At 39.1% G+C, this 22,333-nt stretch overlaps 1 protein-coding gene across 1 annotated transcript; it reads right to left on the reverse strand.

Moving 5' to 3' along the window:
* Positions 1-3,516: 3,516 nt before the first annotated feature.
* On the reverse strand, positions 3,517-19,730 carry CLDN1 (claudin 1). Its single transcript, XM_082694934.1, has 4 exons — positions 19,090-19,730; positions 10,347-10,511; positions 8,057-8,141; positions 3,517-6,160 (listed from the first exon to the last, which is right to left on the reverse strand). Exons 1-4 carry the CDS (start codon positions 19,310-19,312, stop codon positions 5,998-6,000), a joined length of 636 nt encoding a protein of 211 aa, XP_082551060.1. The 5' UTR covers positions 19,313-19,730; the 3' UTR covers positions 3,517-5,997.
* Positions 19,731-22,333: the final 2,603 nt, after the last annotated feature.

Raw genomic sequence — 22,333 nt, forward strand, 5'->3', positions numbered from 1 at the left:
TTTTTCCATAGTTTTGTCTCTTATGTCTATATACCTTAACAAGTATTACTTAGTTTTGAGTTTTATAAAAATGGTATTATGTTCATTGTGTCCCTGTGGGACTTGTTTTTTTTTTTTTGATGACTCAAAATTACATTTCTAAATAACATAGTCATTGAATGAATAAAATGATTTATTTTATGTATAGCTCTACTTTATTCATTTTCACTCCTACAAGATATTCCATAGTATGAATGCACCACAATTTATTATTCTCTCCTCTCATCAATGGACATTTGGAAGTATTCTGGTTCTCTTGTTGCTATAGTTACTAGAGTGGTCATTTGTGCTCATGTGTCCTGTTATATATGTAGGAGTTTCTCCAGTAGTGCATTTTATGTCAGGTTGTTTAAATTTACGGTACAGCAATATTTCCAACTTTGTTGGACCAACTTAGGGACCCACTATCATTCATCAACATTCCCTTCCACATTTATATTATCAGACCTCTTAAATTATGCCTATTGTCTAAAGTTACATTTCACTAATTTTATTGATAAGGTTTTATTATTATAGCTATTAATGAAGTTGGACATACTTTTGCATTTTAATGACCTTACAGCATTCATCTTTTATGAAATGCCTTTTTATGACCTTTGCTTATTTTTCTATTGAGTTGTATATTTTAAATTAATTTATCAATGTTCTTTATATATTCTGGGTATTAAATTTTTGTTTATTATATGCTGTGTGGTGATATTGACTCCTAATTATGGACTGTCTTTGTATTTCCCTATTATGTTCTTGGTGAACAGAAGTTCTTCATTTTGATAGGGTTGTATACATCCTTTTTGGAAAATTGCTTCCTTTTGTGTTTTACATTAAAAAAAAATTCTGGGGGTGCCTGGGTAGCTCAATGGGTTAAAGCCTCTGCCTTCGGCTCGGATCATGATCTCGGGGTTCTGGGATCGAGCCCCACATCAGACTCTCTGCTCAGCCGGGAGCCTGCTTTCCTTCATCTCTCTGCCTGCCTCTCTGCCTACTTGTGATCTCTGTCAAATGAATAAATAAAATCTTTAAAAAAAAGAAAGAAAAAAATTCTGTAATTCATAATAAAGACTTGGTTCTCAGATTTTTTTTCCTTCTGAAATTTTTTGAGTTTTTGTTTTCCTATTAAAGTCCTTAACCCATGTGGAATTAATTTTTGTGCTAAATTTTAAAAAAATAAAAGCTCCTTTGGGAGAATAAAGTGCTTTATTTCAGTTCAACTTAATTAAGAAATACTTGTCCAGTTTTCAGATTTTATCTTTCCCAAACTGAGGTGTGTGTATATGTGTGTGTGTGTTCACTTTTTTTGGGGGGGTGGCTGGGAAAGAGAATCAAAACAATTATGTCATAGAGATGATGAAATAAAGGAAGTAAAATCACTAATCAATTAAAAATAAATGTTTTAAGATTATGGTTTAGCTAAGGACTTCCCTGAAAATTTCATATAACAGAGGAAAATAACTCAGACTCTGCTTTATAATCATTTATCCTCTTAAGACAGTATTATATGTTAAATAGAAGTAAGCTTTTAAAAAAAGAATTTGCAAACAAATAAATAAAAATAAAAAAAATTTTAAGAAAACAGTTTGCCTTGTATTAATGCCCATTTTGGGGGGGTAATTTAAAATTATGGAAAATGACAAGAAAATAGGTTATTTACTAAAAAAGACAACAGTAATCCCTGAAAACCACTTCCCTTTAACTCCTTATTTCCTCTCACTAAAACAAACTAACAACAACAACAAAAAAGCCAGAAAATAAAACCACAGCATAAGAGGAAGGGTGTAGACAACAGTGTAATCTATAGAGTACTTGGGTATATTCTTTAGCCAGAACAATTTTGAGGCATCACTGATGCTGAAGGATGACACAGCCCAGGGGGTTATAGTCCAGACCATTCATTCTGGAATCTCTCGTGAGAAATTCGACCTTCCTCTCAGAGGTTCTGATTGCTGTGATCTGGGATAATGCCCTGGAATTGGGAAGTTTCAAAAATTCACAGGTGATTCTGATTTTGTTATGGTTAAGAAACTCCTCATTTTACAGATTGAAAAACAAGGGATGGAGATCTCCACAGCTCACTGTGGCTCACCCATAGCGGAATCAGTGTGGATTCCAGTTAGTTGTCTTCCTACACAACATCATTCACCCTGCGCAGGCCCAGGAGAGGGTCCTACTCGTTTCCTACATCATTTAGCCTTGTCTACGTTTAATAGCACTGGGCCTATCATAGATGTTTAGTAAATATTAAATGAATAAATTCCTATCTCATGTCCAATTGCCAATGCTGGCCATGTTGGAAAAACCTGCCAATGGAAGTCCAGTATACAAAATGGATGAGGTTGCAGAGGCACAGAGCATTGAGGTTTTTATTATTATTATTATTATTATTGAACTCAACGAGCTGTCCCCACACCACCCTAGAATCTGTAGGGACTTCTGTCAGTTTCCATGGCACCATCTAATTGTAGAGATTTTAGGGCAGGTTGGGGGCACATGGAATGTGTCTGGGGTGGGACATGCAAAAAGAAGGGAAAGAAATCACTACCAGATTTTATTAGGATTAGCCACAAGCTTGAAGATGGGAAATATAAAAATGGCATGGAGTTTTCCCTGAACTGGGGCACACATCCACATAGGAAGTCCTACATGAGGAAAGGGGGAACAGTATGGATTGTAGAATAATGGCATCCAATAAGGATGAGCTCACATGAAAGTGTATGCCTACTTGGTATGATTTACAATCCAGGTTTTTCCCTTACAAGTTCTTGTCAGGAGTACCTAGGCATTTTATTTCCTCTCAAATGTCATGGGCCTGGACCCCACCCCCAGAGATTCAAATTCTGCAGAAAGAGTGGGGGATTCTGACGCATCTGCTTAATTAGTTCAGATCAAACTGACCTTTGTCTCTCACCCAACCTGCTGATGCCTGAAATTCCACACAGAGCCATAATCATTTGTTGACAAGCCTATCTCTTTAATATGAAAATTGCCCAGGGAGAGGTTACAATTAAGGGTTTATCAATTAATGATATTTTCAGATAATGAATGAATGTGTTTCATCACTTGCTTTCCTTGGAGGTAGTTTTGATGATAATCTTTACCAAAATGATAATGGATTTCTAGCCTACTGTCTGTCACTCTTCTATCTTCTGAGGAACACACCCTCCTTAAGCTTGGACAATAGTTTCCAGTTGGCTCTTTTACCATTTAGTCATCCTTTGTAGCATATCCCCTGTTTGTGGATGAGGAAAATAAAGCAACTTCTCTTGGCATTCTCTTCTATTACCACCAGCCTTGATGAGGAAGAAACTCCGTTTGAGAGAAATAGGACATTCAAGTGGGCAGAGTCACTCAGTTACTTGACAGATGGCCCAGAAGCACAAGAGTGCATTCCCAGGTTCATAAAGTGAGTCATATCCTATCCCAAACCACAGCAGCTTTCAAGCATGGTGATCTTGAAATAAATAATTAGAAAAACAAGCTAAGTTTTTTTTTTTTATTTAAAAAACACAATTTATTGAAAAAGAGTAATGCTTTATACAAATTCCCATTACAAAACTCCAAAATATCTATTTGTCTGTTTCCAGGCATAGAAGCAGAATACAAAAATATCAAAATTGGATGAATTCTGGTGTACAAATTCTGTTGGCCATTTTGGACTATCAATTTCTCTGTAGAGTTTAGCAACCAGTAACCACCATGCATTTACACTCAGACACGATTAGAACCTTTGTATGTAGCGAAGACTCTTTTGAATTATACCTTCTAAGAACACAGAGGTTCAGGTTTGGAAGACATACTAAGCTTTATGGGTTCATACCTTCATATGATGCAGTCCTTTGGATAACTCCCCTGATGTGGTGTCACTATGACTTACCATTCCCAAACTACCTATTTGAGCAGTGCTCCCTGCCAGCCTAAGCAACACCTCTGATAGCATCACTTAACAGAAACTCACCTTGTATACCCTTGCAAATTATTTTAATTCAAAAAAGTCGTCTGTACCTTGGCTTTGCTGATGCTCACACGTCTACATTCTAAGTGTAAGTCTGCATTACTGAAAGGAGAAAAGCTTAGCCTTAAAAAGCATCAGGCCACACCCACTGAAGAAACTAAGACTTCCTTAAAATCTTTTTCATTTAGTAAGCCAAATTTCACTTCAGTGTCTCATCACATGAGAGATTAAGGCAAGAAAACCATTTCTTAGAATTTCTCTCCTTTCAGGGATTTGAAAAGCAATCCTAAAGCAATACACTTAAATCCTTAATTCTTTCCCCAGAACAGTACACATTTTTTTTTTTTTTTACCTTTTAAAACCACACTTACATGTATCCCATCTTACTGGATCCCCACAACAGCCCTGTGAGGTAGGCAGGTCAAGAATTTCAATCTCCTTTTTACAGATGAGGCACTGAATCTAGGGCAGCCAAGTGCCTTGCTGAAACCCAAACAGTAATTGATAGCACCAAGACTCCAGTCACCAAAGCCAACACCTTTCCATTACATCATCTTGCTCGAGTGAAGTAACAATTTCTCAGTCAGGAAAACTAAGAGCAATTGTTAAAATGGAGCGGAGAACCAAAAGCATGCTAGATACCGTTCATAGAAAGGAGATGGGCCAATGAAGAAAGGAAGGTGCCAACCAATATAAAAATGTGTTCATAGGTTTGATTCCATGACTTAACCGCCAACTGAGCAAATAAAAACACTACTTAAGCATGGTTCATGTTCAAAGAATGAGCATAATATCAACTAATTAATACTCACACCGCCTCTACCAGCTGGCTAAGTGTCATTATCTCAATTTGACAGGTGGGAAAAGAGGAGAAAGACTAAGTGACTTGCTTACAGTTAGAGAGAGAATATCTGTCATCAGATTATCACTACAGGAAGTCTAGTACTTCATTCAGACCAAACAGACAGATGAGCCATTTTCTCTCTAGAAGGGGGTAAACTACACGATAAGTACATCGGAGAAAACAATACAGTTGAGGTGGGTGGGGGAGAAAAAGTTTGAGGGCATACACAACTGTGAATAAGTAGCTTAAAATTCAATCAATAAAATTGTGTTACAACACTTGGGAAAGCAGCACACAGCAACTGAATCAGACAAATATTTTCAAAGCAAACAAGAGCCCTGTAGGTCAGAGTCCAGAAATCATGTGGAAGGTCAATAGGAACATATCATCTTGGTCTTGCAGAAAGACATGCTCCCAAAGTTCTGAGCTATAAGAGATTCTTCCTGACTCTTGGAATTAAATTGTAGGCTTATGAAATGTGTTATCAGATTCAAGATTTAAGCTCAACCTCATAAAAAAAAAAGGCATGAAGGAAGATGAAAGCACATGCTATAAGATCATAATTAAAAATAATATAAAAGAAGCACATGAAAAGCCACATGTGAAGAAGTAAAATCCATACTTAGTAAAGCAGGTTAGGTCTTTTGTCAAAGATGGTAAAAGCTGATGAAAGAGGGAAAATAATATTTCACCTATTATATATGTGTTCATATAGAAAAAGAAAAATATACCAGATAAACTGCTTTTTAAATCAATATAGAATTAAATATCTTTTTCTTTTTTTAGATATATTTTAAGTATTCTGGTACCAACATAATAAGAATTTTTGCTATCTAACTTTTAATAGAAAAACATGTATATGTACATATCTATATATATTTAAGGAGCTCCCCTTCCCCACATTTGAGATGATTACTCAGTGGGAAGCAGTAATAAAAATGGAAAAGGCTTCCCTCCTGCATTGAGGAAAGGAGGTAAAATAAGACTAAGCCATTTTTAGCAATGTGCATTTTAAAAAAATAACTTTTTTTTTTGCATTTGTTGTTTTTTTGCAATACCGTAGTTCATACTACAATAGTCAAAAGTCTAAAGTCCTAATGTCAATGACAGTATTTCAATGTCCATTTTCTATTTGTTTCAACAGCTGCTGTCTCCTTTTGCTTCTCTGTCACACATAGTCTTTCCCACTGGAAGGTGCAGGTTTTGGATAGGGCCGCGGTGTTGGGTAAGATGTTGTTTTTCGGGGACAGGAGCAGCAAAGTAGGGCACCTCCCAGAAGGCAGAGAGAGGCAGCAGCCCAGCCAGTAAAGAGAGCCTGACCAAATTCATACCTGAAAAGATAGTACATTACTTTAGTAAATGAATCATTGGGAATTTTGTAATATAATTAAGGAAGGAAATCAACATCATAGTCATTATACTTTTTCCCACTGGGAAAAAATCCTCCATAGTACCCTGAGGGAGGTACTCTAAGGTTCATGAATATGGACACACCAGAATGTTCACACTGCCGTTGTAGGCGCCCTGCAATAGTAGCTCAGGCAATACAGTCTGTAACACCAGGGTAAGCACACCAATATATCCTAAGACTTCACCACATGTAGGAGACTTGTGAAGTGTGTTTATGTATTTTAGAAGTCGAGTTTGGACCATGATTCCCAGGCGAAAACTTTACAATTATGCTATAGCCAAGTAGCAACCATATCCTATGAAGAAATTGCTGGCAAGTGATGGAGACCAACGAAATTTTCAATAGTTGATCCGAGGTATCTCTATACCCTGAGATCAGAAATCACAAAAGAGACTTCTAAGCAATCCACAGAGCATTCTGGATTTAGCTGATACAGGTGGGTGCATGCAGCTGGTCTCCTGTGGAGAGACTCTGTGAATGATGGCAAGACATAGGGCAGAGCAGGCAAACTCTCTCATGCTACACTCTTGGCTAGTAACTTTACCTCCCAACCTTAAATTTCTGCTTTTTTCTCTCTCTCTCTCTGTTTTTTTTTTTTTTTTAAGATTTTATCTATTTATTTGACAGACAGAGATCACAAGTAGGCAGAGAGGCAGGCAGAGAGAAAGGAGGAAGCAGGCTCCCTGCTGATCCCAGGACCCTGAGATCATGACCTGAGCCGAAGGCAGAGGCTTTGACCCACTGAGCCACCCAGGCGCCCCAATTTCTGCTTCTCTTAAGGCATGACAATCCCTTCTGCCTCACTGGACTGCTTTTAGGATGATGGGAGACAATGTAAATAACACACGGACAGTGCCAAGCAATTTATAAAGTGCTTTCACATCCATTACTGGTAAAAATTTAGCCTATTGACCGCTTGCAGTTTCAGTTCCTATACTATAAGCCTTACAGATCTAAGGCTCCACCATGATCACGATCACTGCAGTATACGTTCTCCAGTGTAGGTGATTATATGAAGAGAAGCACACCTTCTCCCTCTAACCACAAGGATTCTGCATCCATTCATCCCAGCATGCAACAAATAATAACGCTGCCTTAACATTCTGACTCTTAAAGAAGTCATTAGGCTTTAATGATGTGAACACAGTGACACAAAGAGCCTTGGCCCTGATCAAGGAGTGTTGTTACAGGAGAGCCCAGAATCAGCTCTTTTACTTCCACAAATCACAATTTAAATAAAAATGTCTTTTGCAAAGCCATTTTTATAGCTGTGATGGAACATAAAATTTGAAAATGGCATTTCAACATATTTTTTCATAAATGAATTAAATTTTGTTTTCCTACATAAAATTAACCTATTGGGAATGAAGTATTATTATTCATTAACCTCTACAATAGTACTATCTTTTCAAACAATCATAAACCATGTGTTAAGTTATTTAAAAAAATCACTTAATCAATTAAGTGTTGGAAGTATTGGGACATACCATAAAAAGGAAATTTTAAATATGTTAGCATCTTTATTGATATTTTAAAAAAATGAACCAGAAAAAAGGTCCAGTATACAGTTGGAAAGTACAGAGCTTGGAAATTTACTACTTCTAAGTGCATTTTGTCATAGATATAAGCTGTTAAAGCAATTACCAAGCTCATTTTAACATGAGTCACAGGCCTTTCAGATTATTTTCAAGTTTGACAAAAATTTCACAAAGTTCCAGAAAGCAAATCTGAGAAATATGGCACTGGCTGGAATTTGTAGCACATAAACAGGGTATTTTCTAAGAGAGTAAACTATTTCACACATGAATAGCATTACCTGGCATTGACTGGGGTCATGGGGTCATAAAATTCTTGAACAATTCTATTGCCATACCATGCTGTGGCAACTAAAACAGCCAGACCTACAGAAATTAAAAACAAAATACTGTTAGTCACTATGAAACAATGAGCATAAATATACAGCCCATGAAATTTTTAAGCATTTTACAAGAATTAAAACTCATCAATAGTGCTGACATTTTTAATTTAGTCAGTTTTGATTTAGATAATTTTCACTTAGGGAGATTAGAGATTCAGACACGATTTATTCCAAATACTCTGTTAAGACAGACAAAAATATTAGGCTGAAGTTGGGCATAGTTTATACTCTCGATGTCACCTAATTCACTTACAGTACAAAGTCATGGACAATTATAATGCTTTTTTCAAAACAGTTCAACAGGTTGATGTCAGTTAATAGCTCTTTCAAAGATATTGTTACACATTAGTATACTAAACTACTTTTGATAAAACCAATGTCCTTATTAGTATACAGAGTCACTTGCAAAAGGGAGGGTGAAAACCTGTCTACATTTTTCTTGACCAAAATTCAAAATTTACAGTTCTGCAGAAGCAAAAGGAAAGTAAACACCTAGATAGCAGGGAGAAGCATGAGCTGTCTCAGGATGGACCAGACCACCCAAACCCTACTGCCCTGCTGGCCAGACATGCCAGGTACTGCCTGGAGATTTGCTGAGGTATCACATCAGAGCAGTTTATACAGTATCCTCTCAATTCCTCATGCATTTCATATTTCAGTAATACCCAGGAAACTACTTAGTCAACATAATTACTTCTATCATTTATAAGAAGTATAAAAATATCTCAATATTTCTTATCCAAGGAAACTAAATAACTTCTTCGTAGAGTAATTATACAAAAACCATCAATATAAATAGATTAAATATTTCCATGCTACTCCCTCTCCACCCCCCCCCAAAAAAAAACAGTCCAATCTAATTGCCTCTAATACTTGACAGAAAACGCTACTGCTTTGGGCTGCGTAGATACACCATGAGAATATTCTGGAACTTGCCACCCTTACTCTGTAGGAAGTCCCTGAAACAGAAGTGGGGGTGCTGTAGTCACTTATGGGAGTTATAAGAAGGGAAGCAAAGGAAGGGCGCTATGCAGTATGTTTATTCACAGCCTTTGGGATCAAACCATTGGGAATGAAATGCTACTCATACTTTTTCTGGCCAAAGCCAATTTGAAAAAACGGAAAGACTGATCCCTTTAACCAAATCTTTAGCAAAGCCATAGGCACTCTTCCTTTATTATTGATTAAATCCACATATGATGCTGGGGTAAAGGCTCCTAAAAAGTCTTTTTCCAAAGAGAAAATGAGAAAATAAATTCTAATTCTAGCTCTTCCCAATGGTCGATTATATCACTGATCTCATTTTCAAAAACAATAGACTGTATATAATATATACTGTATATATGCTTATTTAATGTAAACTCATTTTATGTATTTGCATGCACATACCATTTTATCTGCACACATAATACTATCTTAATTAAGATAATCCTTATAATAGGGTTTTATAATGGAACTACCCATGTCTTTTCCTGATACTCATTTTTCAAAGGTCACATATGTAACTCCTCAATCAACACTTGAATAAAACAACAAACACATACGTATTTTCTATGGAAAATATAACTTCATTCCTTTATCAAGGTTTTCTCTTTCTTAACTCATCTAACCTAACTTCCTATCATTCCAGCCTCTTCCTTCACTCCAACTGGCCGTCACTTCACTTGTCTATAGTACACCCTGTTTATTCTGGAATCAGATCTGCCTATCTGGAAGGCTATCCTCATTTTTCTCCAAGAATCCTGAATCCATCCACTCCTCGAAGACCTGTGTGATTCACACATTCTTCACGTTCTCTGTCATAACTCCCCGTCTTTGCCACATAATGTTCATGGAGACACTCCAGAAATTTTCTGAATTTTATAGAATCGTTCCTTAATGCTTGCTAAATAGAAAATATTCCTCTTCACCTGGGAGACTGGTTCTAGCAAATCAGTTGGCACCCGGAACCTCAATGAACAGAGCTGCCCACCGTGAGCACAGATCTCTGATTTTCATTTGGTCCTATTTGAGAATGTGCAAGTCAACTAGACAAGGTTTCTATGTCTTCAAGATCTTAAAGGAACTGAAAAAAAAATCAGTCAATCCAAGGGCGATGCATCCAACAAAATGTAAGGACACTCATACCTAGGACTTTACCCATGCCAGAGACAGATTAGTAAGGTGAAGGGGGCAGGGCCTCTCTTACCTGAAATAAGAAAGATCACGCCCCCAATGACAGCCATCCGCATCTTCTGCACCTCGTCGTCTTCCAAGCACTTCATACACTTCATGCCAATTGTGGCCACAAAGATGGCTATCAGTCCCAGCAGGATGCCAATCACCATCAAAGCGCGGGTGGCTTGCAATGTACCTGATGGGAAACATTTTAGAACATGTAAAAATCGTGCCTAGGGCAACCAGAGAAGAGTGAGAGAAGGCATGTCTATTTCAATCATGTACGAAAAGATAAAAATGAACTAGCAGACACAAGACCCCAGCTCCAATGATGTTTCCACAGGTAACCAACACAATTTCCACTCCAGAAAAACAAATGCCTGGCTGGCTGATGAATGAGAAGCCTCCAGCTCTCACATTTTATGATTTTAATATGAACTTCAAATCCTCTGGAAAAATAATTAATGATCTGGTTGAATAGGTTTAGCAGAACTAATACATCTTTAATCCTCACTAACACAGTATTTTAATTCTGAAACAACAATCATATGTATGATCCTTAATGTTAAACCATTTATAATTAAAATGGCTTACAATATACTTTGGTAATAGTCAACAGCTTTATACTCCAGTCGTCAAGCCTCAGAAAATAAAAACAAAACAGGTGAATTTGGAAGATAAGTAATGAATTTCTCAAAGATTGTCATGGCTGGATAAGTAACATCTGTGTCTCCAGTGAGTGGCCTAGGGGTGGGGGATATAAATGCCATTTTCTTAGAACAAAACAAAATAACCTTTGAGATGTTACTTTGGAACGTGGCAGTTTCATATTCAGAGATATCACCAGTGTTCAAAACTATTAAACTGCCCTATTGTAAAATAGAAGACAATAATTTAATGTAGTATTTCTCAAGATTACACTAATTTTCTGCTTTCCTGTTATTGTCATTAGTGTACTAAATCACTATATAGTCAGCTTTGGGAGATTATGCCAGTATGTTTAACAAAGAATAAAAACATGATGCTATCATTGTGGTATAAAGGCATAGATTAAAAAAAAAATGAGCTGAAACTACTCTACTAAATGAGTTTGATTAATTCTAGATTTATTTCCTCCTTCTGGTAAAGATCATTATCCTATTGACAGTGTTTACAGGTGGCAATTATTTTTCCATGTATAAATGGTATTTACATTGTAACAAACCATGCTATCTTGGGTAAGGTACTTATTATTCTTTGGGACCATGTTTCTATTATGTAAAGTGTGAATGATGATATCTCTAACCAGGAAGTTGGAACAATTTCCTGATGGTCTTCAGAAGTGGCTGACATGGTGGAAAGGTTCTGTATTTCCCAATTAAATTGATATCTAAACTCAGTCTTACGATGTTCAGGATTGCAAACTTACATTACCAATCATTATTAGCTCTAGAGATTTCTAAGACATTCTATTTTAGTTTGTTAATATTTATATCCTTGCCATAACCAGGCAATCTCTGCTAAAATCACAATAACCTCTTTCTAAGAGGGATCAAAAGTATTTTTTACTGTATTTGAGAGATATTTTGGAAGCCAAGATACATTTTTACTTGATTTAAGTAAACAGCAAAATGGAGACACTCCCCTCACATACCCAGCTCCTTGTAAACATGTGGGGCACACATGCACCCTACCCACACACTTCTCATAAGATTCCTGGGGAGTGTAAAAACTGCTGAATCAAAACACATGTTCCATGCACTGTGGGTTTCCCAGGAACTGAAGCTGCTTACAAGATTAGCGTAAAACTTCCTTGGATCACAAACAATCCTGTGGCAAGAAGAGGAAAGTACCAAGGAATCCACCGTTATGGCATGCCCTGTCTTCTCATTTACCAAGAGTTTTTGCCAAGACAATCATTACGTGACAGGAAATTGGAAAGTAAAATAACGAAGTTCTAATACACAACACACATCTCAGATTGGGTCCTAAATACCCCTCAGAAGAAAGGCATTTCAGGCTAAAGAATGCTGGAAGGAGAAATACTAAAAATCACAAAAATAATCTACATGCCAGGAGGGTAGGCTGAACTGCTGTCTGTTTGCCTGGCACTGTCCTGCCTCCTAAGAAGGACCTGAATCCTGGACAAATGGGGACATCTGGTCACTCTACTGGAAGGTAACAGAATATGACAAAATGAGGTGCATTTAGCGTGGTGCTCAGAAAGCTTAGGTCCTACAGGGCTTTGCAAGCTAGAGAGCTAGAGTAAGGTGTTCAGCATTTATTCTAAGTGTAATCAGAAGTCATTGTAGGGTTTTAAAGAATGGGTGGTAAGATTTTTACCTTCAGCAGAGAGAGACCCATTAGTAAATATTCTTCCTATGCTAACCCTTCAAATACACATAGCCTTCCACATCTCTCAGCCACTCCTGTTGTTTTCTCATAAACATTGTTTTCCAACCTTTATTAATCACCTTTATTGTTAATCTCTGATCTCTGTCTCCAAGTTTTCCACTTTGTTTGAGTTGTAAGGGCCCCAACCTGACCCAGCTCCTATAATAATCATTCTGATCTGCACTTCATGTAAAAACAGCAGGCCACCAGCCCAGCAGGTCTGAGCACATGGATCACAAGGTATTCTTCACGAGGAGTCTAAGCGGCCTCTCAGTCTCATGAGTCAGACTTGCACAAAACCACCCAGGCAGGGAGCACACACAGATAAACCAGTCCAGGGCTCCATTCTGTGCTCCCTTAGAATGATCTAACATTCAAATTTTCATCTCTGATTTTTTTCCCCTTTGAGTTCTCCAGGAAAGCACACATGATTCATGCCATACCAATTTTATTCTTCCCACCTTGTTCACAAAGTCTCTAAGGGGGAATGAGGCAGATATCTTGTTTTGTTCACTAACAAAACTCCCTATGTTTTCTTTATAGAATGATGACTTATTTGTGTAATGCACAAAAAATAATGGAGGAAATGGGGGGAAAAGTCCTTAGGAATCATATAAGTCATCTAAGCATCCATGCTTCATTTCTAAAAGTATGATCAAGCAAGAGCATTATTTTTTTTTTTTTTTAAGATTTTGTTTATTTGCCAGAGAGAAAGAGCACACAAGCAGGGAGAGTAGCAGGCAGAGAAAGAAGCTCCCCTAGAGCAAGGAGCCCAATGCAGGGCTTGATCTCAGGATGCTGGGATCATGACTCAAGCCAAAGGCAGCTGCTTCACTGACTGAGCCACCCAGGTGCCCCAAGCAAGAGCATTATTTTGCAAAGCAATATTTCTCATCTATATCTTAACATCCATTGACTTAAAAATTTCTTTGTATTTTATATTACTGGATGGGCATCAAACACAAAAATCTCATCTTGCTCCACTGGAGACAGTTGGATAAATTCTGAACTATAGTTATATGAAGGGGTGGGGAGGATGTTAAGAAAAAAAAAAAAAAACAGGGTAAGTATCATAACAACATGAAAACTCACTAGTCAGGAATATGTAACAATGGATTACAGAGTCACAATAAGCAAGTGTTGTGTTACAAGTTATGAGGGTTTTATGTGGAGATAGAATCTAAATTGCACAGTTTTAAGCTGGAACCAGATGAATCCTTCAAATTAAGGTATTATGGAAGCCTTTTAAGTCAAAGATCTAAAATATGTAATTGTGAGCTCCTTGATGTCTTGGACCAGATATTTTTCAATCCAAAACACTAAGAACAAAACCTGACAGGCTACATGGGTTATTCAAACTGTTTTCAATTATTTCAAATTAGCACATGTTTTTAATTTTTCAAAACTGCACTAATACTATAGGGAAAAATACTCTCCTGTGGTTAGCTTAATCTTTGATATACTACTGAGAAATGCCTCTCTAGTGAACCTGGAGATAATAAAATTTTGCAATATAAAGCCAAACTTAGTTTCAATCATTAAAAGCCAGAAACTTATACAAGGAGGAAAAAATCATACTTTTTAATTTAACTTGATTATTTTCTTTTAATTTTCAAAATCTTAAAATTCCGCATTGAATGAGCTTCCAAGATAAAGTTTTTCTCCTATTGGAATGATGATGAGAAGAGTAGAGAAGTTGAGAAATATTTGAAAGCCACACAATAACATTTTGGACCAGAGAGATACAGGACAGCCTTGAATTATTAAATCTGAGCTAGTCTAATTGGATCAACTCTAGAAGCAAATATGCTCCTTTCCTGGCCCTATAAATTTAGAGATGCCGCTACAAAATTATCATCACTGACTAAAGTTGTCTGTGGAGAAAATCGTTTGCAAGCATTCAAAAAGTTCCACTATTGTCTCCCATCATTATTCAGCAGTAGAGAGAGGAGGCAGTCTTTTAATTACATTTAGCTAGACCGATAATCTTGAGATTAAAGACCCCCTAAGGAGTTCTCACCACTTTCAACCTGAAAGTATAATTTGAAAAAATACTTACAAAGATCTCTACTTACAAGACAAGAAATGAGTGAGAAGTTACTGATCTACTACAGTTGGGTTAATCAGCGTAAGTGTGGAAAGACAAGCACAGACAAGTATGTCAATTTTTTTTTTCTAAAGGTTGGTAGAAGCCTAAATATATAAGCAGCAGAATCTGCTATAAATACCTGATGTTGTTTATGCTACTTACTAGCCATATAGTTATATTATTACCCTGTATAGTATGTATCAAACAAAACTGATTTTAATTAAACCTGCATCCTCACGCAGTCCCCCTACACGAGTGGTTCCTTAATAAGTACTAGACAGGCAAATTAACTGACCATCATAACTGACTATGATTAGAACATAGTCTCTTCTCTGCAGTTCAGTGAGCTCATCACAGGCCATCACACAATCATATTCCCATGACTTTTTCACTTGGACTCAAGTTCAAAGTTTCTCAGGAGTTCTCATTGTTAGGATTTCTATTTTCTTGGTGCACAAGCTGTTGACCCCTGGGTATGACCTCAATACACCACCCCAGTCAGTAACTGAAGGGATCTGGGATGAGGTAGGACTTACCACTTTTCAGGATATCCTAGTAGTTTTGCTATCTTTTCTGCTTGTTTCTTAGAGAAGCTGCTTCATGATTGAATTTATGTTTCTCTTTTACCACTTACTCATCACTCCAATGAAGGAAACTTAAACTATGCCACTTGCTTCTTTGTCTTCCATCATGGCAATTAGTAATAAAGAATGTTGACACTGGGAGGAATCAATACTGACACCTTATAAATCATCTTAGCTGCATCCCTGGGAGCAAGAATAGGGCCCGGCTTACATTTATTGAGTGGATGAGTGAATTGTGGGTTCATCTCCCCATTCCTCTTACTCTGCACTGTTTTACAAAGTTTCTAAAATAAGCTCTATTTTATTTCTCTTCACCCCAGAAAAATCAAGAGGCTTACCATAATATACATAGCTAGTTAGTGCAAAACCAGGGTGAGAATTGAGAACTTCAGACCTTGAACTTGGATTTTTCTTTTTCTAGTTCCATCATTCCAAGTGTCGGAACTAATTCACATTCGAACACCAATGGCTTCTTGAATGCCCTTAGTATGTGGCAGGCATTATGCAGTCTAGGGACGTGTAAATGGGTGCCTTCCTCTCTGCCTGTGCTTTGAGGACTTTCAAGACTTTCAAATCCAAGTCAGTGATTTTGTCTCTTTGACTGAGCCTGACATCATGGGGAGAGTGCTGGGAAACCTCACTGACAACCAATACTCATTAAGTACACCTACACACATGTGGATTCATGCAAAGCAAGTTGAACAGGCTAGAGGAGCTTATAAACAAATTACAGAAACTCAAGGTTAGATGAGACTTAGAGAGAGTCTAGCCTAACCTTCCATTTGTCTGGTGCTTGGATTTTCCCTACTGCATTCCTCCAAAATGCTTACTCCTCTGCTTGCACACCTCCCACAATGCAACCTCCCAGAACAGCCCAATCTTCAGACAGCTTTAGCTATTAAAATCAAGCAAGAAGAAACAATTAACTAAGGACCTAAAATAGGCACAAGCTTGCCAAAAGTTTGAGAACTGGATCAACAGAAGGCAAGATGTAGTTTAATCCAGAAAAAGTCTACTGCCGCTGTACCTGGGACCACCCTTCGTATGCGCCAGCTCTCAGCTGTCAGAGTCCTCAGTGTCAATAAACATCGCACACTTGGGATGGAATTGAAGTTGTCTCAGCCACAGTAAAACCACAACACACGGTATAATATTTTGCCTCCCAGGGGAGTTTCTCGGTTACATTTTCATAAACTGTTCTGCAAGGACCACCTAAAAGAAGCGCTGTTGTACCTCATTTCCTATATTGGTTTAAATAACCCATAACCTTTTAGATATTTTATGAACATCATGCTTTTTTTTTTTTTTTATAGCTGACAACTATACACATCTAGTGTTACAAACCTTGATAAATTTCTGTGTCTCCACCCTAAGATGCCAAGTGGGCTCCACTGGCAGAGAGCAAGATACACTTTCAGGAAACTTCTAGCCAAGCTAGAAGCTAAAAGCACTTCCTGGAATGCAGCCCTTTACAAGGAAAGATACTTACATCCAGAATAACCCTGTTTTCTTCTAGACATCACAAAACTGCACCCAAACCAGCCAATGAATCACCACCCCAGGTCTCTACATCAGAGAGGAGTGAGGACCACATCCCAGGCAGAGAAAGGGAGACGGGTTCCCTGGGCTCTGTTCAAAGGCCTCCAGGGAGCCATTGGCAGGTTGGGAGAGCATCTGTGAGTCAAGGCTCCCTCCTCTGGGAAACAATTTTGAGAGAAAGGCCTCAGCTCCGCCTTGAATAAACCCTGGTTTTAACCAAAACAAAAAAAGGAATCAGATCTGGAGTTAAAAAAAAAAAACAGTGGGAAGAAATCTCTAAAATCTGTATGGGGAAGCAGGGTATTGTTTAGTTCTTCTACTATACTTCAAAAAGTGTAACAACTATATAAACTAGGAATAAATGAAAATAAAAAATTTTAACACATTATTGTGTATAGCAATGGCCTGTTGGAGTATTTACAACATGGATCAATATGGTCATGCATTCTATTCGGTCACCTAAGGAAGTAAAAGGAAACCTATTTAAACACACTGAAAATAAGCTGCTTTGGTCAGAAGAATCAGAGATGTTTCTGGAATTGCCTTTAAAAACCTCCTCCATCTGCCAAGTCCTCGACATGACGCCCCAAATGCCTGACTCCATTTCCTTACACACATTTATCTTTTCACGGGGAGATTCAATGATGATATAGAGGGGTGTGCTTCATATACTTCTTATATTCGATATAAAGGGATCCTAATATGGGAGCTTTGAAAAGTGGAAGTGACAACGCTCAAACCACCATGCGCATTGACAAACCAATTCCCACAGGTGTGAAAGCTGTTTAAACAGATTGAGAACAGATTTAATAACTCTAAGCTGGGTGGATATTGACCAAACCACACGCCGGAGGTGGACGGGGCAGCTGAAGGAAGCTTGAGCAATGGCAACATGGCTCACCCTCAGCACACGAGGTGGGCTGGTGGACAGTCTTGTTTATCCAGCCAAAGACTAAGGAAGCTTTTCTTCAAGTTCGTTTGAGGGCATGACAGACAAAGGTGCAGGACAACTAACATAGTATCTCCAGGAAGGTACTCTGGCCATGAATTTTTATGACCTCAGTAAGTGGGAATTTAGTGAGTTTCTAAAAAGGCATTTATAACCTTGTACCTAAAAAAAAAAAAAAAAAGAAGTATAAAGGCCATCCTATCATCCATCTTCCCATAATCCCTAGAAATAGCCCTGTCTACATAATTCTTTTCAACTTGACAGAAGAAGGGATATTCCATTACATAGAAATTAAGGAAGATGGAAGCTTGGAGAAAACCCACCATTTCTCTCACTACCTTCCTCTAGGGCTGAGCTCTGCCTTCAGCAACTGAGTCTCCCCTGCTTTATTTTCTCCAGTGCCTTCACTCTCTTTCGTATTATGCTGGAGCCTACTTAGAACTTTTCTTCCTTGTCACCCTTTTCCACCTGCCACCCAACTTCATTTTCCAAAATAACACTACACTATCTGCCTCCCCAGCGGATTCCTGGCTTGAAAGCTAAACTCTTCAGGGGAATCTCAAGAAGCTTCTTGAAGGAGTCATAGGAGGGGATTCAAGGGAGCCTCCCCATACTTACTGGATCTTAAAAAGCAAATAAATCAAAAGATTCAAGCTCAAGTGTTAGTAGTAGACACTAGCTTGGGATATTCTGCATAGAAATGTGACTTGTACTATAAAACTCAGAGTAAAGATATATTTAACAGCCCCCCCCCAATTTACCTAAAACTTTAGGATTACCTATTAATTACAGAATCCAGAAAAAACTACCAGAGTCCAAACTTTTCAAAGCAACCTGGTTTTTTTTTTGTCCAAACCCCACCACTCTTCAATTTATAGAGAATTTTACAATGTCCAGAAAAAACCCCTAAGACCTCAAGTTGGAGGTTGGCCTTCACCCACTCGATCTCCAGACCTCACTCTCATGGGAATTTAAGATGAAACCACACCTAGAGGAAAAGTGTCACCTGGCGAGTTAGAGGAAAAAACAGAGCTGAGGCCAGGGCTTCTCTTTTCCCAAACCACAGTTTTCTCGCTTCCTCACGATAAAAGCACGTGATCAGAAGACTTGATCAACTGAAGTTTCACAACCACGTAATTACACCACAGAATCAATCGGTAGCTACTACTCCAAAGCAGAACCACTGGGGGCTGGGGTTTCAGGTTCCTGGACTGGACACGGGGATGGGGAAAGCACTCACTGTTCAGATTCAGCAAGGAGTCGAAGACTTTGCACTGAATCTGCCCGGTGCTCTGCGACACGCAGGACATCCACAGCCCCTCGTAGATGGCCTGGGCCGTCACGATGTTGTCCCCCGCATAGGAGTAAATCTTCCACTGGGGCAGTGCCGTGCTGATAATGGAGCCGATCCAGCCCAGGAAGGCCAGGATGAAGCCTAAGAGCTGCAGCCCCGCGTTGGCCATGGCTCGCTTGGGTGCCCGCGCTGGCTCAGGGGTGGCAGGTGCAGAAGGCGGAGTTGGCAGGTGCGCACCGGGGACTGCCCGGAGTGACGGAGCCGCGCGGAAGAAGTTAGTGCGGAGAGCCCTGCTCCCTGAGCTGGCACCGGAGAAACTTTGAGTCCAGGTCCCGTGTGGGTCCGCGCTGGAGTCGGGACGCGAGAAGCTGCGCGGTTCCCAGGCTCTGGGACTGAGACGCCAACCCTCTGGGCGCGGGATTTAAAGCAGCTCCGCCCCCGACCCGCCGGCTGCCGCGCAGCGCCCCCTGGCGGTTTCAGAGCGACTCGCTGGGAAAGCGACGGGGAGCGGGAGCCGGTGATGGCTAAGGGGTCTTGGGCAGGAAGATCCCGCCGGCCCGCGGTGTGGGGACTCCCTGGGCAGGATCATATCTGCGGAGTGCTCCTGTCCTGGACTTCTTATTTCCTTTCTAACTCTTTTTTCTTCTTGTGAGGTTTCTCAAGCTTTCCATACATTAAATCTACATTTATCTAAAATGACTGAATGTGAAAACACTAAAAATTCCGAAGGATGAAAACTAGAGCCTCAAGAGACCCACGGGTTCATTTGCAACTTTATTTCACTTTCTTATTAAGGCATTTTCTATCTATTCCCGAGATAACCCCCCCCGCCCCCCCCCCCACACTTCTCTTCCTTTTGTTCATCTCTTTCCTCCTTCTGTCCCCTTCTTGCTTTCATGGTCTCTCCTAGAATCGTGTATTTCTGCGCTGCTTGGAAGAAATCTTTGTACTTTATAGATCAGGAAACAGACTCAGAGAGGGAAACAGAGTTTTCATAAGATCACACAGCAAGTTAGTAGCATATCTGTACTTGGTTCTCGGACTACTCTGCTTTCCACTACATCTCAAACTGATCTGAATGTATACCCTTGCTCTATGATCATCTTTTATACAAATGCAACCCACCTCCCTTTCCCTACACACACACACACACACACACTTCTCCACACACTTCTCAGAGGGATTTGGCCAATGGGCACACTCCATGTCCAGAGGGTGTTTTATTAACAAATTATCAGACAACCATTCATCAAATGTGAGAGCATCTAAAAAGTCTTGCCCCAGAGAAAAGAGAACTGGGCTAGGATTTAGGAAGTCAACGTCCTGGTTCCAGGTTTTGCAGGCACTGGCTGGGGCCACCCCCTCAGGTTTTAGTCTGACTGAGTCTGTAGTTTCCCTCCATGGGTTTCTAAAGCTTCCTTCTTGGTTGTTACTCAGAAGTGAACTTGTGGTTTGGAATAATTGAAATGTTTTCCCAACTGTTTTTTGTGTGTGGTTTGAGTGTGGTGAGAGGAGAAGCTTCTATGATTTTAGTAAAGATAGAAGCCCATCGGAGGCAGAATAAACATGCTCAGGAGAAAACAAGATATGTTCTCATATTTACTATGAAAACTGTCCATTTGTAACAAGGAAGAAACTGAAAAAAAAAAAAGTTTGGAGCATGAGTGAGGGGAACAAAAAAAAAAAAAAAAAAAAAAAGCAACTGACACCTAGGAGATGCTGGATGGAGAAAGGCCAGGTAGGTTGTGCATATGTGTGTGTGTTGCGGGAAAGGCAGGTGGTGCATGAGAATCTCTGTGCCTTTTGCTCAACTTTGCTGTAAACCCCAAGCTGCCCTTAAAGTAAAATCTATATAAAAGTAACAACCCTCCTCCTCAAAAAACCCTAACACCCTACCAATCTCATTTCTACCTGGCTATCTCCAGATAGTGTTGGAAGGCTTAAGTCCAAAGGACCAAAGGACAGATCCGCATGAGAATTTGGGGACTAGCAATGACGAGGGAACACATGAGCCGATAAAGAGGCTTCATTCAGAGTAAGCCAGATTAAAACCATCATTCTGACCCCAGAAATTCTCCCAGTCAGCTTTGAAGGATAGGATCAAATCCAGGTTGAGTCCCCAGAGTCTGAACCTGAAGTTAGTAATTCTTTCTAGGTCCCGGTGGATGTTCTCTGAGTACCTGTGGGTGTGGGTGAGGGGTATCATTCACATTTGATTTGTCTATTCCTCAGGAATATTTAGCTCAAAAGAATTTCTCAGAATTTGCTATAGGGCTCGAGCACTACCATGTGAGTCATAATATTTTGGCGGTGGTGTTGTTAAAGTCAATTCAGAATTAAAACTGTTTTAAATTTGTTTTTCTTGGTTGCTCAGATTGAAATAATGAAGGCAAGATTGGTGTTCAACAAATAGACTCATTCTCAGATCCTTTTAATCGGCAGTAGGACCTGTTTCTATCAACCTACAGTTTGCAGGGAGCTGAAAGTATGAATTTTGTGGTCAGTATGGTCCCGTGTTTTTGTTTTTGTTTTATGTCAGGGCTGTGTGAGACTGATTACTTCATTGCCCACAGTCTTGTTTGTGAGGCTGTGGTGGATGTTGTTTACTCCCCTCTGTTCCATGCTCATCTCTGGCATCCCTAATCCTGTCTAGTTTTCTGTCCTTCTCTCAGCACGGGTAGGTGAGATAATGGCTCAGCATAAATCTATCAACTTAAGGGGAAAAACAACCGACAAACATTGGCCTCTAATATATGAAGCATAAATAAATATAAAATATATATATATAAATATAATATATATATATATATAGCATAAATAAGCACTGTGACCAAGAAGTTTCTAAAAGGACGGGTGATGGCATGGCAAACGTCCTGGCCTGTTGAGTAGGAAGATCTACTATGTCCCCTTAGACAAATTACTTCCTTTCTCCTCTCAATTTTCCTACCAATCAAAATAAGGAATTAACTTCTAAACGGTTGCCCAAGTGTAAAGCTTTATGACTGTAAGTAATAATAGCTGACCCTTGTGGGTAACATGCTATTATGTCCAGGCATTGAGCTCAGACTTTTATATGCCCTATCCTCTACGTGAAGGAGACAGAGATACAGAGATGTCAAATCACTCACCCGGGATCATGGTTGCTAAATGGCAGCTCTGGGATCCCAAACTGCACACCTTGGCCTGGGGC

This window comes from Mustela nivalis, assembly GCF_964662115.1.
Source record: "Mustela nivalis genome assembly, chromosome: 1".
Classification (NCBI taxonomy): Eukaryota; Metazoa; Chordata; class Mammalia; order Carnivora; family Mustelidae; genus Mustela; species Mustela nivalis.